This window comes from Muscardinus avellanarius, assembly GCF_963383645.1.
Source record: "Muscardinus avellanarius genome assembly, chromosome: 2".
NCBI lineage: Eukaryota > Metazoa > Chordata > Mammalia > Rodentia > Gliridae > Muscardinus > Muscardinus avellanarius.
Genome location: NC_137787.1, coordinates 190,440,466 through 190,462,080, shown reverse-complemented (window position 1 = coordinate 190,462,080; position 21,615 = coordinate 190,440,466). Strand labels below are relative to the sequence as shown.

Genomic DNA, 21,615 nt, shown 5'->3' with positions numbered 1-21,615 from the left:
ACTGAGGATTGAACCAGGACATTCTACCTCCAAGCTACACCCCCAGGATTATTTTATTTTTATTTTGAAACAGAATATTGTTAGATAAGAGTCTCACTACCTGCCAAGGTTGTCCTGCGATCCTCCTGTCTCTGCCTCCTAAGTACTGGGATTACAAGTGTGTGCCACCACGCCCATCTTGAAGGTTCATATTCAAGTCATGAAGAACAAAACTCAACTACATGTTCTAAATTTCTTTGAAAATACCTCGTAAAGAGTTTATGGCAAATGCTTGTTATCAGCATGTGCACAGGGGAGGGAAGGCAATCCCAGCGTAGAGACCGAGGCTGGAGTGCAGGGCCACTCCCTCCCTCTCTGGCCACAGAGCCCTGAGTCTCTGGGCAGTCCCAGCCCGCCTGACTTGTTTCTCCTCCCTCTCAGACAGTGTCTCTTCTAAGCAGAACAACTCTTATTTTTAGTAGGTCCAACTTCTTCATTTTCTCTTGTCCCCCCCCCCCACTTATTAGATTACTTATGTAATTTAAAAGAAACACCAACCAAAAACTCAGCTAAAGCCTTCATCAAACTTATTTTAAAACTGACACCAACTGGCCCCTTTGTCTCAATATTCCCAGGTAACTGGCCTTTTTAGCTACTAAGGCAGTAGCATCAAGCCACACCCAACATGGTTAAAAGACTGCATCAAGTACTGCCCATAATTAACAATCACATTTTCCTAGTGTTTTGCAGGAGAGGACTGGGGGAAGGGGGTTCACACTTACAAGTCCACTTATGGCTACAATCCAGATGTAGGGACCAGAGGTGAAAAGCTATAAAAGAAAAAAAAAAGGGAAACTAAAAATGAAATTCAACTGCCAGGAACAACATACTTATTTTTATGCAACTATAGTCATGACCACTTAACTTTTAATTATATTTGATATATTATAGACATGCAAATAGAAAATTAAAAAACATCAAGCCATCCCATTATTATTATTATTATTAATTATTATTATTATTTTAACCAAGATCTCAGACTTTCAGCATCGGTTGAACTTGGCTCATTTCCATGAAGAGAAAAATAAGTGAAATTCAAGCATGCTCTTGTTTACAAATGGGCATTAATTGATTTAAAGTGAAATGCTACAAATAAATTATTGGCATCAGCCAGCATCCCATCGGTGGTGTTACGTGATGACTTACGATGCCTGTTTAAATATCACTCTCATTTTAATTTCTATTAACATTTCTCTAAATTTAGATGGGCACATTCTGCCCGCATCCAGATCAATCCCAACAGCACTCTTTTTAAAATGCCGATGATCTCATTCTAACTCACCCAAGAAAGAGTAAACCAATAATAACCAATTAATGAATGACAAAAGTAATTAGAAGTAAACCTCATAAAATCTCTCCCTTTGTTTTCCAAATCATTTCTATCTGAGAGCTGTGCTCAGGGTAAAACGCCATCATAAGGCATCTCAAAGTGTCCCTGGAAAAAGGAAACGACCTGCGGCCTAGCGTTTGCTCACTCTGAAAGCTCGGCTGGGGTGTGGGACTTCTGCAGTGGAGGAAGGAGCAGGCGGGCCGGCCACCGTTTACGGCTGACACCCTGCTAGATAAAGCCTCCGCGCTGTGCACGCTGAGCAGGACACACAGAAGCAGACAGACACGAAGGGCGGAGAGGCCCAGGCACGGTGACAGAAGGCATGCAGGCTGCGCTGGGTTCACCACCCGGAAAGGAGCCTGGCGGCCACTTTCAATTTGGAAACTCACTCAGTATAAAAGGTCTTGGTCACAACAGGGAGGAGGAGCAGGTAGACAGGTGCTTCTAATAATAGCAGCACTAGTAACCTAGGCATGCCCTCCTGCTGTTCTAGGGCTTGCGGTCTGCCCTCTCCCCCATCACCCGATGAGGCAATTGGTGAAGGTGACTGGTTGCAGGAAAACCGAGTGTTTCCCTACGTAATCCGCCCAGGACGGGGGTGGGGGTGACCCGCAGACCGGCTCCTCAGCACAGTGCCACATCTCATACCCATGGAGAGCGCGCACATCATCTTGGCAGGAGAAAAAGACCCCCCGCCCTACTGTGTGTGCTTGTGTCTGGCAGGGTGCAGGGTTTCCTCACTGGGTCCCTTGAGGGAGATGCTGCGTCCCGCCCCTGGCTCCATACTCCAGGGCCTAGCACTGGGCATCACAGGCTCTGCAGCCTCTAGGTACATGGCCCATAGCAAGCACTCTGGCTCTTCTGATAATGATGAAAGCCATCCATCCATCCATCCATCCATCCATCCATCCATCCATCCATCCATCCATCGAACAAATGTCGCTGGCGTCAAGCAGCTGTGGCGGGGAGAGAGAATGGCACAGAGGCATGGGCAGGCCAGGGAGGGAGGAGGAGAGGATGCACGCGTCGGCCGCGCTGGCTTAGGGCAGGGAGGGTGGCAGCTGACACGCAGAGGCAAACGGAACCCGGGATGGTACTCATGCCAAGGGAGATTTTATCAAGGAGCCAATGAGTCGTCCTGCTTTGACTCCTGTTTCAAAAAGTTATTGGAAATAGCAGGACAGTATTAGAAACTGACACCTGCGGGAGCTGCATCTCACTTTGGCCTTTGAGTGGGTTAGGGAGGATGCTTGCACTGTGGGACATATGACAACCGCTGAAATGTCACTGAATGCAGAGGCTCCGGTGCCTGAGAAGCCGTGCGATGCCCTCCGTATCCATCTAGAGCCCCTGCGCTAAGAGACGAAACATACTACTCATTTCACCTTTCTCAAAAAGTAATAATATTCTATGCACAATGTCAGAGAAACCCATGGGGGAAGCGACAGAAACGAATTATTATTTAATAATAAGAACCAATTGACTTTGCTGTTCTTACTTGCTGAAAGTACACTCAACACCTTATACTATGATCTCTAATCCTTAACATAACCTAATGTGGGGTGTTACCCCCACATTCAAGGTGGGGAAATGGGGGCCAGGAAAAATAAGTGGCAAAGAAACTGACTACCACACTGAGTCCCAAAGCCAAAGTCCACCTTGTCCCAAGGACTTTCTGTAATGTCACACCCAATTTCCACCCCAGAGTAATAATATTATTATTATTACTATGATATGGGATAGAAACTATATAAAAATAACAATGATTATTTTTGGTACTGGGGGTTGTACCCAGGGGCATGTACCTCTAACCTTATTTTTTATTTTGAAAACAGGGTCTCACCAAGTTAGTGAGGGACTGGCTAAGTTGCCGAGGCTGGCCTGGAGCCTGTGATCCTTCTGTCTGAGCCTACCAAGTACTGGGAATATGGCATGTGTTACCATGCCCAGCTCTCTACTCCATAATTAATATAAGAATGTCTTTAATCCTCAGTAATTCTGTATGATTTGGGAGTTGGAAGAATCTACAGGGCCAGCATGAAGCGCACGGGGGTTTCATGACTTGACCCAAGCCTCATGGCCAGTGAGGGCCATGCTAGACTAAGACTTGGGTGTCCGAGCCAGGTCCAGAATGCTCCTCCACCACTGTTTCCTGCCTATGTCCTAGCAACTTGAAAAAATCAAATGTGCTACGGCAAATCCTAGCCATAGGAGTGAACTGCAAAAACAAGCTATGTGGTTATCTGAATATTAGGTAGGATGGGGGGAGTGTCAGATTACGGGGGCTGAGAGATGAGAAACGGTTGTAAGAGTGGTAAGGAAACACCCGTCCGATGGGCCATTGATAAGGCCGGGGAAGCAGAGGAGAAGCAGAGGAAATGCCAAAGGTTAAAAGGGGAGGGAGGAGCGCACCGCGCAGACACAGCATCCGGTTAGACATGAGCGGGACAAGGAATGTTATGAGTTTTACTGAGTGGATCAAAAGGCCAAGGGACACATGGTGCCCAGGAAGCCGTAGACGAAAACTTCACATCAAAGGCTGCGGGGGCAGAGGAGACTGACAAACAGTGCAGACAGAAATTACTACACAATAGTAATAACAACAGTAATAGTATAATTTAGAGAGACTCTCAGTAACCTAGTGAGACCTTGTTTCAAAACAAAAACAGGCTAGGTATGGTGCCATATGCTGAGGCTGATACAGGAGGATCACAGGTCTCAGCAACTTAGTGAGATCCTGTTTCAAAATATAAAGTTAAATAGGGTTGGGGGCGCAGCTCAGAGGTGGAATGCCTATCCCCAGGACCACACACAGTAAAAAAGAAAAAATATTAAGAAAAGAAAACTGTCTTCTAGAACAGGGCCTGGGCCTGGGCCTGGCACTCACTGAACAGCAGTAAAGATAGCCTCTTAGCTGGTCGTAGTGGCGCACGCTTGTCATCCCAGCATTTGGGAGGCTGAGACAGGAGGATCGCTGTTTGTAGACAGCCTCAGCTACTTAGGCCCTCTGCAACTTAGTGAGACCCTATTTCAAAATGAAGAATAAAAAATAGGGCTGGGGGTATAGCTTGAAGGTAGAATGGCCCTGGGTTCCATCCCAGTATTGAGAAAAAAAAAATTTTAAAAAAGATAACCTCTGAAGTTTAAGGCTTTAGGTCAGACATGTGCACTCTCGTGGCCGCCTTGGGTGACGCTGCCATCATGTCTGTGTGAACACAGCGTGCTCAGGCTGGTGATGATCTCGAGAGCCCGGAGCTCAGCTGGGTAACGTGCGCCGGGCTTCTCGGGAGCCTCATTTGTGACCCTGTGTTCAATAAATTGACCTTGACACTCATCTTCCGTTTGCCACTTCTCTCCTTTGTTTCCACTTCAAAACACAATTTGCACAAAGCACTTACACACAATTGTACAAACTAAAGAATATTTTCCACTGATACAAATTACAGTGAAAGCTCTTATCAGATTTATAAAGGCTATGACAGCATTCAAGTACTTTCTACGCCTTGATCTTCTCATTCTTAACACTTCCTCTGAACATTTGATACAGATCATGAAGCCAAACTTATGGGGGAAAAAAAAAACAACCCAACACCATTGTATTCAAGGAGATCAAATGAGAAAAAGACAAAAAAATCTGGTTAAAGAATGTAAACATAAAATGCATACTGTACCTGCAGTCCCAATATATAAATCAATGTCTTGTTTGTGATGGACAACGGGCCCAGAATTTGTGCCACTTGGACTCTCGGGATGGTGCAGTAAAATGGTACAAAGAGAGCAAACACAGGTGCCAAGCTATGCAAACAAATAAAGAGAGATCACTGTAGTACACGCTGAGTTCAAACACCAGCGGCGCATGGAGGCTGAAGCAATGCTGCTCACCGTCAGTCTGAAATCTGTGCCTCACACATATTGGTCCCCGAATATGTACTGCATACAAAATAATGTGCACTTATATGAGCTTATCCAGTTTAGGGGCCTTTGAATCGTCCTATCCTTCCTGAGCCTCCCAAAGCCGCTGCAAAGAAATGGCTGGGGTCTTCTGGCTAAATCGGAGGCACTGGGAGGAAACGTGAAGTGGCTGCTTCATTTTCTTCCCACGGATGACTTAAAACCGAGGAAAAGAGACGAGACCGATCACACGCAACAAATATGAGAACTGGTCCTGGTCAGGCCTACAAGCTCCCGTCGGACTCTGACCTGCGACCACTCCTACCCTGCCCAGGGCCCCGCCAGTCTCTTCTTGCTCTAGTCTCTCCCTGAACAATGGCGGCCCCTTCCATGGCTTCAACTAGGAAAATGAAGTGAGCCCTTACAATGCCTGCCCACCCCTCAACCTGGCTCTTAATCTCGCTGTGACGCCTTCAACTTAAAAGATTCAGAAATCACATGTGTGCTCTTCTTGTTTCTAACACATCCCTTAACACTGTTAACAGCACCCTCTTCTCACAACAAGGGGTTGGTTTCCCTGGGGGGGTCCAGGCCCTGTGCTAGAAGACGGGTGTCTCATCATGGCTCTCTGCTGCTAAGACCCTTCCACCACAGGCTCCCAGTATCCAGAGAGGAAATTTAAGCACTACCATGAAAGAGCAAAGAAGTGCAAGTCTTGCCTCCTTCCTTTCCTTCTTTCTTCCTTCCTTCCCTCCCTCCCTCCCTCCCTTCTTTCCTTTGGTGGCCCTGGGGGTGGAACCCAGGGCCTCGTGCATGCTGGGCAAGTGTTCTACCACTGAGCTGTGTCTACCCTGACCTGCAATTTCTTGCTCCTCCTTGCATCTGGCTCCCTCTCTCCTTCTCTCCCTCCTTCCCTCCCTCCCTGCCTCCCTTCTGTGCACATGGCCGCCCTCCGCACACAACATGCTCCTCTGACTGGGGACTGACACAGGTCATTCTTTCAAGCCGAGCAAGCCTTCCACTGAAGCTCATGGCCAATGGCCCTGCTCAGCTCTTCCTGGGAGATTTTTCTGACTCCTCTTGGCTTCCGTAGTTTCCCTCTTGGCCCCCCAAACTATGTCAGTTTCACCATTCCAGTGACTCGATGGGTCAACTGGGCACTGAGCATGTCAAGGCAGGCTGCTCAGTGCAGGAGCTCCATCTGACCCACGACGGGAAGCAGTCTCTCACCTAAGGAACGCGTCCCAGGATGGAACGCGTCCCAGGACTGCAAACTCATTCCTACCAGGGCCAGGTGGTCACAGGGATGAGTGGAGAGGCTTGGGCACACGTTTGTGCCCAGTTTTCAGTAAACACTTGGCTTAACTAGTTTTGTATTTTCCCATTTTTAGGGAATGGAATCAGTACAAAGAATTATTTCACTACCTTAAGAAAAATGTCTCGCTGACATTGTTATGGAAACACAGGTCCCTCTTGTACATTTTCTCTCCTCTGATAGAAACTGTGTTATAAAAATCACTCTCAACTCTACTATTAAAAGAAAGCCAATAGGCCGGGCGTGGTGGTGCACGCTTGTAATCCCCGCGCTTGGGAGGAAGAGACAGGAGGATCGCGCAGGTTCGAAGCCAGCCATGCGCGCTGGCTTAGGAGACCCTGTTTCCAAGTAAAAATGTAAAAATAGGTATGGGAGTGTAGCCCGGAGGTAGAAGGGCTTCCAGGAACCCCAGTACCACCAAAAAAAAAAAAAAAAGAAAGCCAAGCTGGGTGTGATGGCCCACATTTGTAATCCCAGTACTTGGGAGGCTGAGACAGGAGGATCGCAGGTTTGTGGGCAGCCTCAGCTACTTGGTGAGGCCCTGTTTAATAAAACAACAACAAGCTGGGCGTGGTGGCGCACGCTTGTAAACCCTGCGCTTGGGAGGCGGAGACAGGAGGATCGCGCAGGTTTGAAGCCAGTCGCGTGCGCTGGCTTAGGAGACCCTGTTTCCAAATAAATAAAATAGGTCTGGGAGTGTAGGCCGGATGTAGAAGGGCTTCCAGGAATCCAAGTACCACCAAAACAAAAAACAAAACCAAAAAAAACAAAAACAAAAAACCACCAACAACAAAAGCCAGCCAGGCACTGTGGCTCACAGCTACAATCTCAGTATTTGGGAGGCTGAGACAGGAGGACTGCAGTTTCAAGACCCTGTTTCAAAATAAAATAGGGCTGGGGGTATGGCTCAGAGGTAGAATACCCTTGGGTTCAATCCCCAGTACCACGCAAAAACAGAAACAATAAAACCCAAGCCAAAATACACACGCATGCATGCGCACACATGCATTATTAATTACTGGCAGCATTATCAACAGGTCAGTGGCTGGCACAGAGAGCACCAGGCCAGCACCAGCCGCTGGCCCCCAACACTGACCACCTAATCTACCGAGTGACCGGCTTATTCATCATCTCCCCCCAGCTAGCATGGAAGCCCCGCAGAGTGGGATTTTGGTCTGTCTTGTTTACTGTTCTAGTTATGTCTAAAACTGTGCTGTGCACAGTAGATGCTCAACAAATATTTGTAGAACAAATAAATTTTCCTTTAAACAGTGGAATCATACAGCACAAGCTGCCTTCAGTATGTGCTGCTGGTCTCTTAGTAATAATAAAGCCCGACTCTGGTTGGCCAGTTGGCCAGGGTGCGCTCCCCCCGCAAAACATGTTCCTGAGGTGCTGGATTCTTAGTTCTTCTGTTTATATTTAGCAATAAAGTACAAAAAGTGATGTTATAATTCAATTAGTGTGAAGCAGAATTCTTGTTTGAGGTTATGCTTCCACATAACCCCCTAAAATACTAATAGGAATTTCAGTGACCACAGTTTACATCTTATACACCGACAGAAGAAGTTGAGAAATTCCTTTACCTTTATTAATCACTGTATAATTTTAAATGATGACTAAACACTAGACCACATTAGACACGATACAGAAGCACACACTTTAGACCAGGATTATATGGGTTGTTTTGTAAAAAATTTTCCATTTCTATTTCTATACACACAGACTTCACAAAATACCATGATGTTATTAGTCACTGACCAGTCTTTCTCTTTTCCTTATTTTATGGCAACATCTGTTCTTTACACTTTCAACAAGAGTTCAGTTTGACCTTTATCACATTGTGAGCAGCTAGCTTCCAGAAGTCTTACCTGGCACACACGAGGCTAGGAGTACAGAATAAAGAAGATAAGGGCATGGAACGCATCTGTTCCGTTAATATCATGAGTAGTTACTGATCACCTACTATACGCTCACAAAAGTACTCAACAGTAAAAAAACAAATGGCAATACTCAGCTAAGCTCACAAATACGCACTCTTCTATGGGAGGGACGCTGGCTCCACCTAGATCGCAGAGTCACAGCTAAGGGATCTCGGTCACTTTCAACAACAACCTCAAGGTTTGTGAGCCTGTGAAACCACCTCGCACGAAACTCCAACTGCATGCGTGGGAGGTCGCCTCGTCGTATACCTGAGACTCCAATGCTAACGCGCGCCTGGATCCAGTCTGCTCAAGCAGCGACCTCAGTTCAGTCATTCCATAACCATATTTTACTTTAAAATAATTGCCAAAATTAGGGCAGTAAGCCCTGCCAGGATGGCCTTTCAACAAACTGAAAGATTTCTCAATGGTGTCACTCCATGCAGTTTTGTTTTTGCTTTTGGGGTTGGCAATTGGGCCCAGGGCCTCACCCTGAGTCCTCAACCCATGTTTTTATTTATTTGTTTGTTTGTTTGTTTATGTATTTCTTTCTTTTTTGGGGGGGTGGTACTGGGGTTCCTGGAAGCCCTTGTACCTCGGGCTACACTCCCAGACCTATTTTATACTTTTTTATTTTTGGAAACAGGGTCTCTTAAGCCAGCGCGCTGGCTTCGAACCTGTGCGATCCTCCTGTCTCCTCCTCCCAAGCGCGGGGATTACAGGCGTGCGCCACCACGCCCGGCTATTTATGTATTTCTGAAACTGGGAGTTGAACCCAGGGGCATTCTACCTCTGAGCTACACCCCCAGCCCTATTTTATTTTTACTTGAAACAGGCTTTTGCTAGGTTGATGAGAGTCTCAGTACTTGCTCAGGCTGCCCTCAAACCTGCGATCCTCCTGTTTCAGCCTCTCAAGTACAAGGGATCACAAGTGTGCCCACCACATTTGGCTACAATCCATGTGTTAAATGAACTAGCGCTTAAATAATATGTTGTGTGTATCTACCAGGTCATAAGATATCTGTATTTTCCCCAGGAATGATCTTGTATTACTTAGATCAATACCTTTCTCTTACAGACAGCAAGGTTGAGGCCTGGTAGCTGAGCAGAGCCTTTGTCCATTCTTCTGTTTGACCACATTCCTCTGCAGATCCTCAGCACCGTAGAGCCTCAGAGGCTTAATGACCACTGAGAGGCAAAAGCCACTCACTTTTATAGGATCCCAGAACAAAAAGGCATCTGGGATCACACAGCTACAAACTCCTACTAGATGGTCCGATCTCTCTACAGCATCCTTCAAAATCACTGTCTGGTTTATACAAGCATCTAAGGAAGAAATAAGCACATGCCAGTTTTTTTTAAGTCCCAACTTTCAGGAATGATTTTCATCTTTTCATCTGCAAGCTATTCTAGTAACTTCCTCTTACTGGCCCTCCTATTCTTTGGCGTTAGGAAGACAGACAAAATAAATCTAAACTCCTTTCTATGAGATGGTTTCCAAACATATGTGTGTAACTGCCATATCCCTGCAAAGCCTAAACATCCTCAGCTTTTCTCCTCCAAGCAGCTACGCAGGCTCCCCCGCTGAAGGCACAGTCTAGTGCTCTCTGCCCTCTGCAAAACGCAGCTCCCCGGGAAAGGCAGAGCAGTCCTGGGCCAGGGTGTGTATCGCCTCTCTTGTTCTGAGCTTACATTTCTGGTAATACAGTCTACAAATTAGTTGCACTAATTAACTAGCCATGTTCCACTGTTGGTTCAAACTGAGTCAACTAAAAATAAAACTCCAGGTGGAACAGCATAGGTCACTGCCATCCGACACACCTGGCTGCAGCTGATCCAACCTTCCACACGGGCACTGGCTCAGCGGCCGGCATCTTGCCTGCAAACCTCAGCTAGCCCACGCACCACAGAAGCCTGCATCCTCGTCATAACCTGCTCATGAGATTTAGGCTGAGTAAACTACTTTTGATACCAAGTTTCCAGGTAGATAGCACCGTCAGAGTTGTCTTTTCCTTAAAACATTTAAAAACCCCAACTTTTACATAGAATCGCGATAGAAAACCATCAGTAACTATGATTCTTTTTTTTTTGGGGGGGGGCTTAAGGTTCTTTCAAAAGATTTTTTGATACTTAAATCTTTATGGAAAAATTTATAAAGTTCCATTGATAGTAACAATTCATAAATTCCAAGGGGCTTTTAGCTAGTTGTTCTGGTTTTTTTTTTTTAAATCAGTATCAGTAATCAGAAAAATTTCACTTCCCACTTAAAAAAAATGCACATGTGAGTTAACTGATCATTACTATGCTCAGTCACAGGGTGACAGGAAAAAAAAAAAAGACACCACCATAAAAGGACGTCTGCACGGTCTCTCTTAAAGCAACATGCCAGGCCGACTCATCTCAGTTTGGGCAAATACTGACTGAGTCCACGGAGAAGAGCAAGCCCCTGGTAAGTACTAGCTACTTTGCTTTCCAACCAATTCTTGTAAGACACACTTTGAAAGCCTGTTTGAAGGCAAAAGGTAAAAAAAAGAGTCTATAAAATAACTGCTGTCAATCATCATAAGAAAAATTATGTGATTAACAGAGTGTAGAGCTTCTGGCTACTGGCAGTTATAATTGTTAAGCAGAGTGAAAGCAATGCATGGGGCGTACCAGAAGTATCACTGCCGAAAAACAGGGCTTGCTTTTGAACATTTCTGCAGAAATTCATGTAAAGGCAGTATCAAGTAAATATTAGCAAATAATGCCAGTATTTCAGGATACTTTAATATGAAGGCAAAGGAACAAGGTTATTTCAAATGAAGTGTTACTGCACTGGAATGTATTTTATATACAATATACCTCCTATTCAGCACAATTTAAAATAAAAGTCATTCCATTTTACTATGTGACCACACATCTATGTACATAAAAATATTTTCTATACTTAAGATTATTTCTTAGAACAGAATACCAATTGTGGAAATCCTGGGGCAAAAAAATATATATTATTTTCTAAAGCTTTAGATACTAAATAGTATTTTGGGTTTACAAAAACATCTTACCAACTCACGTTCCCATGAGCAGAGAGTAATGGTCAGGGCTTCGCTGCCTTTTAGTCAACTTGGATATTTTAATTCTAATGATATATTATTAATTAGATAAGTGAAAAAATAGTATAGATAAAACCATCAGTAACTATGATTGCTTTTTGGGGGGGGCTTAAGTTTGCTTTCAAAAGATTTTTTGATACTTAAATCTTTATGGAAAAATTTATAAAGTTCCATTGATAGCAACAATTCATAAATTCCAAATGTGTTGTTTGGTTTGCAATGATCTGATGAGGAGCAACGCTAAACGTGCCTCTGTATTTTTTTCTAGAACTTCTTGCCTTAAAAAGAAATCACAAAACAATGCTATGCAGTGATTTCCAGTATTTATGTCTAGGCTGAGAATGGAAGGTAGCAGAAACTCTTGGCAAAATATAAGCTGTGAAGAGACTTCCTAAAAAGAAGGGTGTGGGTTTTGTTTTGCCTTTCCCTGTTTGGGGTGAGGGTTTTGTCTTTTTGGGGTGTCTTTCAGAGTAATATAATGTAACAAGAGCAGGGGCTCTGAGGGTCAGACTCAGTCCTGGGCTCCATTATTCATAAGCCGCCTGGCCTCTTACAAGCTGCTTAACATTTCTGGCTTCAGTTGCTTCGTTGGTAAAACAGAGCGGTGCTGCTGCGAAGCCCTTCTACTGCTGCCTCTCACAGTGGGCACCAAAGCCTCCAGTTCCCCGCTCTGCCCACTGAGCCACCCAAGAAGCGACTCAGCAGGCAAAGTTGCCTTGCCTTTTATCGTTTCTGTGGAAATTACTTTTCCTGAACTTATGTGAAGATCTTTATTTATGGACTATTTTACAAGGAGAGTCTGCGTCTGGGCGACGAGACGCCTAACCATGCTTTCTAGTGGCTCAGAGCACGTGTCTCAGAAGCATGGCGCTCCGCAAAACGCCCCCACTCACACGCTCATGTGTATATGGGTGGCTGTGGTGATAATTCCTCTCCTAAGCTACGTTCTGCGGGCTTCCGAGAGTTTATTAGTACCGTGACTCGTCACTCAGTGGAATCAACATTCGGGTCACTATAAGGTGTTGATGCATTTTACCCATTTACTAGATAGCTACTTACAGGCTGGTTTGGAGCAATCCATGGGATAAAATATGGAAGACAAAGCCATCCTTAAGATGTTTACAGGTGAAAAGGAGCTCAACACCCAATAAAGGGGTTTGCAGTAATCATAAGAAAAATTATGATTAATAGAGTGTAGAGCTTCTGGCTATACTGGCAGTTATAATTGTTAAGCAGAGTGAAAGCAATGCATGCGGCATACCAGAAGTATCACTGCCAAAAAACAGGGCTTGCTTTTGCACATTTCTGTACAAATTCATGACAAAAGCAGTATCAAGTAAATATTAGCAAATAATGCCAGTATTTCTGTCTGCCAGGGTCAGAACCCTGGAGCTGATAAAAGACCCTACTGGGGACATGCGGTGGATGTGCCGTGTTTGCTAGCCTCGTACAGTCTAGCAGCTTACTAAGAAGTCTGTAACTACAGATAATGGGCATCCATACAGGATAACTTATATGAAAATCCTCTGCACACTGTGGAGGTAACAGAAATTCTTATGCCTTCCTTGAAAGCCCGAAGAGAATAATTTTTAAAAAATCTTGCCAAATATCTGTATCTAAAAAGCAATATAAAAATAAATTGATACCATAAAAGCTAGGCCAGGTACTCACTATCATTTTTCAGTTGAGATTTAAGTCTAAATGATTTTGTTATTAAAATAGTACAATCTAGCCCGGTGTGCTGGCTCACACTTGTAATCCCAGCATCTGGGAGGCTGAGACAGGAGGATCATGGGTTCACAGCCAGCCTCAGCTACTTAGTGAGGCCCTCTGCAACTTAGTGAGACCCTGTTTCAAAATAAAGAATAAAAAATAGGGCTGAGGGTGTAACTCAGAGGTAGAATGTCCCTGGGTTCAATTCCTAGTACTGCAATAAATTAATAAAATAAAATTCATTTAAAAATTGTTACTTTAGCTGGGCATGGTGGCGCATGCTCGTAATCCCCGCGCTTGGGAGGCGGAGACAGGAGGATCGTACAGGTTCGAAGCCAGCCACACTGGCTTAAGAGACCCTGTATATATATATATATATATATATATATATATATATATATATATATATATATATATATATATATATATAAATCTGGGAGTATAGCCTGGAGGTAGAAGTGTTTCCAGGAACTCCAGTACCACCAAAAAAAAAAAAAAAAAAAGTTTCTTTAAAATATGCTGCAAATTAGGCAGGCATGGTGGCACATACCTGTAATCCTAGGACTTGAGAGGCTGAGACAAGGGACTGCAGGTTCAAAGCCAGCCTTGGCAGGAGCCTTGCAAGGCTCTCAGCAACTCTGTTAGACCCTGTTTCCAAATAAAAAATAAATAGGGATGGGGGTGTGGGCCGAAGGTAGCCTACCCCTGGGTTCCATCCCCAGCACCACACACACACAGAAGGCGGAAGTTGAGACGCCCCTCCGTTTCAATCCCCACGCCTCCTCCTGCCTGGCCCGCTGTTTCCTGAGCAGGCGGCATGTGCTGCTGAGGCCCCGGTTTTGAGATCTTCCTGTTTTTTTCTTCACCCACGTCAGCTCCAGATGCTGGAAATGGGACACAGGGATAAAACGTCCTGGCTGTGATTTCTGGAGCCAGGTGTGGACCCTGCCACTTAGCAGCTGTGTCTGGCAAGTCGCTGTGCCTCAGTTTCACCATCTGCAAATGGCCTGGTAGAAGTTTGCTTTTTTTTTTTTTTTTTTTTTTTTTTTGAGCAAGTACATGGAATAGTGTGCTCCGAGCAGGACAGGCCATTAGCACTCACCCCGGGCGGTCTGTCACCTGAGCGCCCTCTCGGTGAGGACCAGAGAGCTGGGGCTTGGCTCGTCCTTAGCTAGTGCGTGCACGGTGACTATCAGGGTCGGGTCAGCTGGACACGGAAGAAACGAGCACTACATGGTCCCCGCTCACTGTTCTTCACAGGCTCATGGGAGACAGAACAAAACAAACCCTCTACAACATGGGCACGGCACCCGCAGGCACCTGCCTTCCTGGGGGCACTGGGCGGGCAGGACAGGGAGCAGGAGGGTGGAAATCAGGAGTGCTTCCAGGAAACCGTAAAGGAAAGCTCAAGCCACAGGTGTGGCCCAGGGGCAAGGAGGGGAGGGTGGCGGGGCGCAGGTGTGGGGGACAGGTGACTCTGGGGGCTCCCGCAGGGCGCAGATGTGGGGGACAGCAGGGTACAGGTATAGGGGACAGGTGACCCCGGAGGCTCCAGCTGGAGCCAGGCCATGGTAAGAGGGGCGGGGGCCACCCGGAGGAAGAGTAGCTCCCTGTCAGGAAGGAAGCTGTGACCCAGAGCTTTCAGTCTGTGGGGGCCAGCGGGCACCATTTGAGGGAGTCTCCAGAGGACACAGTGGAAGCTGCAGAGAGAAGGCAGGGTGCACAGGCAACCATGGTGGGAGAAGACAGAGCCTTGGAGAGACACAAACACGGGGGGGGGCAAGGCGGAGTGTGCAGCCGGCCAGCTAGAGAGCACGGGACCCAGGTCACCTGCAGACGCCACACCTGGGGACCCTGTGCAAATGGTGGAATCATAGAACAGGACATTGTAATGATCCTGCCCAATTTCCATGAGATTATAAGGATAAAACCTGAAACTCCTCTGAGCATCAAGGAGGAAAGCTGTATGTTTTTTTTAGAAACAGTTTGAACCCAGAGGAGAAACATTACACAGATACAATCTTTTAGCTGGGCCTGATGGTGCATGACTGTAATCCCAGCGCTTGGGAGTCTGAGATAGGAGGACTGCAGGTTTGCGGTCAGCCTAGGCAGCTAAGGGAGACCCTGTTTCAAAACAAATTTTAAAAAGGCTGGAAGTATAATTTGGAGGTAAAATGCTCCTGGGTCCAATGTCTAGTACTATCCTTGCCCCAAAAAATAGCTTACTGCACAATACAAAGAGCCTGGGTCCAATCTCCAGTCCTACCCCCCCCCCAAAAAAAGAGCCTTTTGCATAATAGAGTCTACGCGTAAGACAAATTATGTCACGTGAAAACACAGAGCACCTGTCCTGCTCACACCGCAGTGAGAGTTGCAGAGAGACTCTTGGTTCCTTACAGTTCCCTACGCCTCGGTCACCCTCATCTTTGATAACCTTCATCCTTCCTCATCAGTATTGAAGCCACCAAACGCCACAGAAGAAGGTGCACACCTATAATCCTAGTACTTGGGAAGCTGAGATAGGAGGACTGCAGGTTCAAAGCCAGCCTCAGCAACTTAGGCCCTCTGCAACTTAGTGACACCCTGTTTCAAAGTTTAAAAATAAAATAAATTAGGGCTGAGGTGTAGCTCAGAGATAGACGCCCCTGGACTCAATCCTAGCAAAACACACACACACACACACACACACACACACACACACACACACACAGATATAGTGAAAGATGAAAGAGAAATAGCTGGTGTATATAAAACCCTAGCCGTCAAGCAGGTGTTGACCCACACAATGCCCATACGCTGGCACCTGTCACTCTCCCGGGGTCCAGCAGCAGGTCTGTGGTGCTGTCCTCACTCTGTGCCCACAGGGGTCAGGGCACCGTAAGGGGCGCAAAGAAACTGTGGCCAGGTGGACACTGCTGGAAACATTCCCGTGCCTTGTCCTGTCTGTGACCTCCTGCAGACCCACTGAAAGACAGTCTGAGCCACACCAGGTCACAGGTCAGCAGTAGTGTCACAGAGCTGACGACGCCGGGAAGGCCGCCATGAGGGCCCCTGGTCTCACACCACGAGCCAGAGACGACGAGTACCCGCAAGGCAGGGGAGGATGCCCCGCAGATGCATGGTCATCTCTACTCTCTCAATGTGACCACTGGGTACATGTGACTTTTAGAAGGTTACAGGGCGCACTGAGAAAATGCTCCATGGACACACACATAGCTGTCAATACGGGACCTGAGGAGGGCGGTGCAAAACAATTTAGCCAATAGTGTGTGAAGATTTATTTAACTAGGCTACGGTACCATCTCAGGAGCCGATTCGCAGCGCGTGGCCATGGACGATCTGACTTGACCAGTGGAGCGACAGGAGGCTGCAGCCTCAGGCTCCTCTGCTTCTCACCTGCTCATGTTTGTTTTTGGTACTGGGGATTGAGCTCGGGCATTCTACCTCCAAGCTAGGCCCCCAGCTCTATTTTATTTTTTACTTTTATTCCTTTTTTATTATTTTTTTTGGAACTGAGGTTTGAACTCAGGGGCATTCTACCTCTGAGCGACAACCCCAGTCCTATTTTATTTTTATTTTGAAACAGTGTCTCAGTAGGCTGATAAGTCTTACTACTTGCGGAGGCTGTCCTCGAACCTGCGACCCGCCTGCCATCCTCCCAAGCACCGGGGTTACAGGTGTGTGCCACCACACCCAGCTCCGCATGCTCATTTTTCTCAGGCAAATGACACACACAGCAGCTCAGGGACGGCTGCTCAGCTGACTCAGTTGAACAAGGGTCGGCTGAGTGCTGGGCGGCCTGCGGGACACTGGGCCAAACTCACAGTCGCTGCTGAACAAGAACAGGACAGTGTAGTCAAGTGTTTGACAAGCACTCATAACACTGGGTGATCAGAGGAAGGAGTAACCGGTGCTCTCCTTCCTCCATGAAGTACGTTTGTCCCCAAGGGAGCAGAAATGAGAAATGGCCTCTGCTGCTGTCTTGGTCTTTTTCCTTGGTAAGACCATCTCTCTGAAACTCCAATTAGCACTGATCTTTTCTCTTCCCCATCCTTTCCAGAAATGTTTCCTCAATCTCACCTCGCCTCAAGAAAACAGGCAGAGGACAGTGTGTGCACAGAGCTGAGAGAGAGCCTGGCCTGGCGGCACACACACCTGTGATCCCAGTCCTGGGGAGGGGGGGGCAAGGGCTGCCTCAGCAACTTAGACCTGTTTCAGAATAAGAAATAAAACAGGGCTGGGGGTGCCTCAGGGGTAGAATGCCTCTGGGTTCAACTTCTAGTACCCTCACCCCCCAAAACCGGAAATCAGTGAATCAGATCAAACAACATTCATTCTGTAACAGCAGGCACAGAGTGAGTATCTGTAGGCCCACGTTTTGGTGGCTGCCCTTTACTGTTGAGCCATGGCCCTGGAACGTCCTCTTTGGTGCGTGCCAGGCGTGGACACTCGGAGCCAGGTCACCTCTCTGTATAGGGTGGTCTTGGCCAGACCTGGCCTTACAGAGAAGTCACCTGTGTGCAGTGACCATGTTCATTTGACTCACTGCTATGAGTCGTCACTAAAGCCTAAATTTACACAAAATTCCTAATAGCTCAGCCTCTCTTTACTGAAGGTATTGATGCTTATTAAAATAAGTATTGGGGGGTAATGGCGACATTTCTGGACTATTAAAACAAAAGCTATTATTCCAGTATGAACTAAATCTCTGAATATGGTGCAGCTGTGGCTGTTTCTGCCACAAATAAAAGCTAAGAAAACACTTTAGTTACCCAAGGAAGTAAATTAAGATTGTTATCCTTTAAAAAGGAAAGTCACAGATGCCTTCAAGTTGGTTCCCACGGTGAACACTTCCAGAGTATGAATTACATTAGAACTTGGCCAACCTTCTTAAATACTAACAAATGAGGGGTTTTTTTTTGGGGGGGTTGTATTTTTTTTGTGTGTGTGTGGCTAGTAAAAAAAAAAAACAAACCTGTCAGTTCATGTCAACATGTCCGGTTATGCAAAAACGAGGTGATAATATCTTAAGAAATGGTAGCAACCCATTTCATTTCTGTAAAGTGAAATAAACTTTACAGAAAATGACACACAGTCCTACTTCCAAAAATGTAGGTGAAAATGCTTTGGAAGATATTTTACTGAGGCTTTGCATGTGTCGAGATAACAGAAATGTTAAAATGGTCAAATTCTGCAGCACAGAGATACAATAGGGATGGTCTCTTCTGCTTATCAATAACACAAGTGGATGGCAAACATGGCTTCGGGAAGAACGGGGTGGTTGGCCAGCTCAGGCAGGCCTGAGTCAGGATCCAGGGTTCATGAGGCCCAGTTACTCTTGTGCCCTCCCGACTCCTGCCCCATGGCGTGCGGGCGTGCAGGGCATCTCAGGAGCAAGCTTGTGCTGTAAGTCTTATTGGTGTTAGTGTTCTAGGCAAAGAAGATTTAGGACAAATACCACTGTCATTATTTCCCTGTGCAAGATGGTAGCAAGGAACAGTGCTTTCTTTCAGGGGTCTCTCTCTCTCTCCCTCTCTCTCTCCCTTCTCCCTCTCGGCCCCGCCCCTTCCTCTGACACACACACATCCATACACACCAGGTCAGAAACTACTGCCTGATAATTAAAATGTAAACTTCTTAAGATACATACAAGAAGTACAAAGCTGTACCTAAAAGTGAGTAAGGTGGGATGGGTTGATCGGAGAACGGGCGGCCAGTCAAGGCCATGAAAGGTCCCCCTCAGCCTGGAGATCATAGAACTGGCAGACACGATAGCATTAATAACACGATAAAGATACAGCGAGAAGTAAAGGGGCACACGAGAGTTACCTTATGCCATCAACCCTCAAGACAGTACTAAGAGACATATTGAAAACCACCAGGAGTCTTTTGCCTAGACCATCTGACTCGTCCGTCCACACGTCCACATCCTGTTTTCTCTGGCCAGCTCAGGCACGATGGTCAGTCAAGGCCTGCACCAGTCTCCCCTTGGGGCTGGCTCCCCACAAGGGAAGGCCGCTCCAAAACTTCCCCTGCCCTTCAGAACAGTCACCCCTCTGCTCAAGAGACACTGGGCCACAAGGTACCGGTGCTGTCTATTTTGAAACCACAAAATCTTCAAGACCATATGAAACAACTGCCCCTAAAATGGACAGGACAGAGCATCACATCCAACCTGGCCTGAAGCTCCTGGACCCTCAGCTCTTCCCCTGGGAAGCAGGGAGGGGAGGGCAGTGCTGAGCACGCAGGTTTGCTGGGCCGTCCTACAGGACTGAGTTAAAGGGCTACTGTAACTCAGGTTAACATATGCATGTCTATAAAGAGATTTGAAAAGTGTCAGGTGGCTTTTGCCAAGAAGAGCTACGTGGAAAGTTTCTCCCTTAGACTAAAATAATCATTTTTACCTACTTATTCATTTTAATCAATTTATGTTCAATATCAAACATTCAGACCTATGGATAAAGCCCCCAAATCCCTCGCACATTCTCTTTTGGCATGCCTACTGCTCACGCAGACCTTCCTGAGGGTGGAGGGCAGTTTCCTTGGCTTCCCATAGCAGTGTGCTGTGTGAGTGGCTTTCCTGAACGTAGCTCCGTGTCGACATGCAGGCTTCCCTGTCACCTTCTTCAGGGGCCGCATAGCATCCCACCGTACGGCGAGCCCATAAAACACTTGGCCAATCCCCCAACGGAGGACATTTGCACTGTGCAGTTGTTGCCACTGTAATTGACAGTGTATAAGACATCCCTGCACTTGAACTGTTCTGCAAGCCCTGCCATTTCCGGCTCTCCCAGATGCCCTGGCACACTAGGGGAAGTGGCCAGGCGTCACGCGCAGGCTGGTAACGATGCCACTTGCTCCGTGGAGTCTGGCACTCATGTGACTTTCCTGATGTCTGCAGTAACAGTTACTCATACAGAGGGTTCTCAGCTCCATACTCAGGCGTTTCTGTTTTTATCCTGGCGTGTACTTTAAAGGCATTTTCAACAAACCCGCTTTGAAACATTTGCAAAACTTTTATAAGTGGGGATTTCACAGATATTAGAATAATAACAATAAAAGAAGACGTTACTGACATCTCTTCCTCAGCTGCAATCCTTGCCTAGAATGTTCGACTCTCCAGTGTTCAGTCTTTGCTCCTGAAAAGTTGCTTTTCCTGGGAAGCCTTTCCCAGATAAACAGATACAGGTGTTTCCATTTCAACTCCGCAATGCGCTTCCTGAGTTCCTATTTAGGAACCACTTCTTCTTCCTGCACAATATATGAAGTCCATATCCACTGTCTTCCGTTTGCTTTGTTTTCCACTTCACTAATTTCCACGACTGTCTCTATTATTAACCTTGGACAGTCTCAGCTCTTTCCTACCCTTCCTGTGCAGCGTATTTAACTTAACTATTTTCGATCTTTTCTTGGTCTCCATCTTGGGTTCACCCCTCAGCTGCACCGTGGTTTTGAACGCCTTATTTTTGTCATTTGGTTCTAAGCATTTCAAATCCCCATGGGATTTCTTCTTCAACCCAAGAGTTCCCTGGAAATGTATTTTTTTACTTTCCAAGATTTTTCTTTGTGTTTTAATCACTGGTTTCTATTTTAATTGTCCCACAGTCAGACAAGGTGATCTGCTCAGTGATTTTTCAGAAGCTGAGTCTCCTCTGATGACCTCGTACATGGTCAGATCTGCAGACAAGCCCATGTGGCTTTTGCAAAAATGCCGAGAGCTTTTAAATCATGTTGGGTAAATCTTCAACGTCTTTAATCTCTTTCTATCTAGCATATTCTAGAAGAAATGTGTAAGACTTTCCATTATGACTGTGGATCGCCAATTTCTCCTTTAAATTCTGTCAGATTTTGCCGGTACACGCAGTTTCGCGGTTATCTTTATGTTCTTTGCAGACTGTCCTTCTTAACTTAGGATCTCTATTCCTATCAACACTGAACGTGCCTGGAGTTCCATTTCCCGGACACTAAGCCCGCTCCTGCGCTTTCCCAGGGGCTGAGGTCTGCCTGGCATGCTTCACGTGTCTTTATTTTCAATCTTTCTAAATCACCTTGAGTTATAGTCTTTTCTAAGCAAAAAACTAAACAAACAAAAAACTACAGCTGGGTTAAAAAAAAAAATCCAAACTGCTACTCTGATACTATCTCTTAATAGGCGTGTCCAATCCATTTAAGTTTGGGGGAACGCATTTCTACTTTCTTATCCTCATTCTACGCTTTCTACTTACCATCTTGTCTCCTCTCTTCCCCCCCCACTTTTCGTAGTGCTTCTCTTGGAAAATAAATGTTCAATTTCCATTCTGTTTTCTTTTG

The 21,615-nt window shown here is 46.1% G+C and overlaps 1 protein-coding gene across 1 annotated transcript in view; it reads right to left on the bottom strand.

The window, feature by feature from the left end:
- The window catches only part of UBAC2 (UBA domain containing 2), a gene marked incomplete at both ends in the record, with an annotated part of 146,426 nt that overhangs the window by 49,504 nt on the left and 75,307 nt on the right, over positions 1-21,615 (bottom strand). The window contains 2 exons of the mRNA XM_080689928.1: positions 762-809; positions 5,041-5,164. Coding sequence (XP_080546054.1) covers positions 762-809; positions 5,041-5,164 — 172 coding nt within the window. The remainder of the gene's footprint in view (positions 1-761; positions 810-5,040; positions 5,165-21,615) is intronic.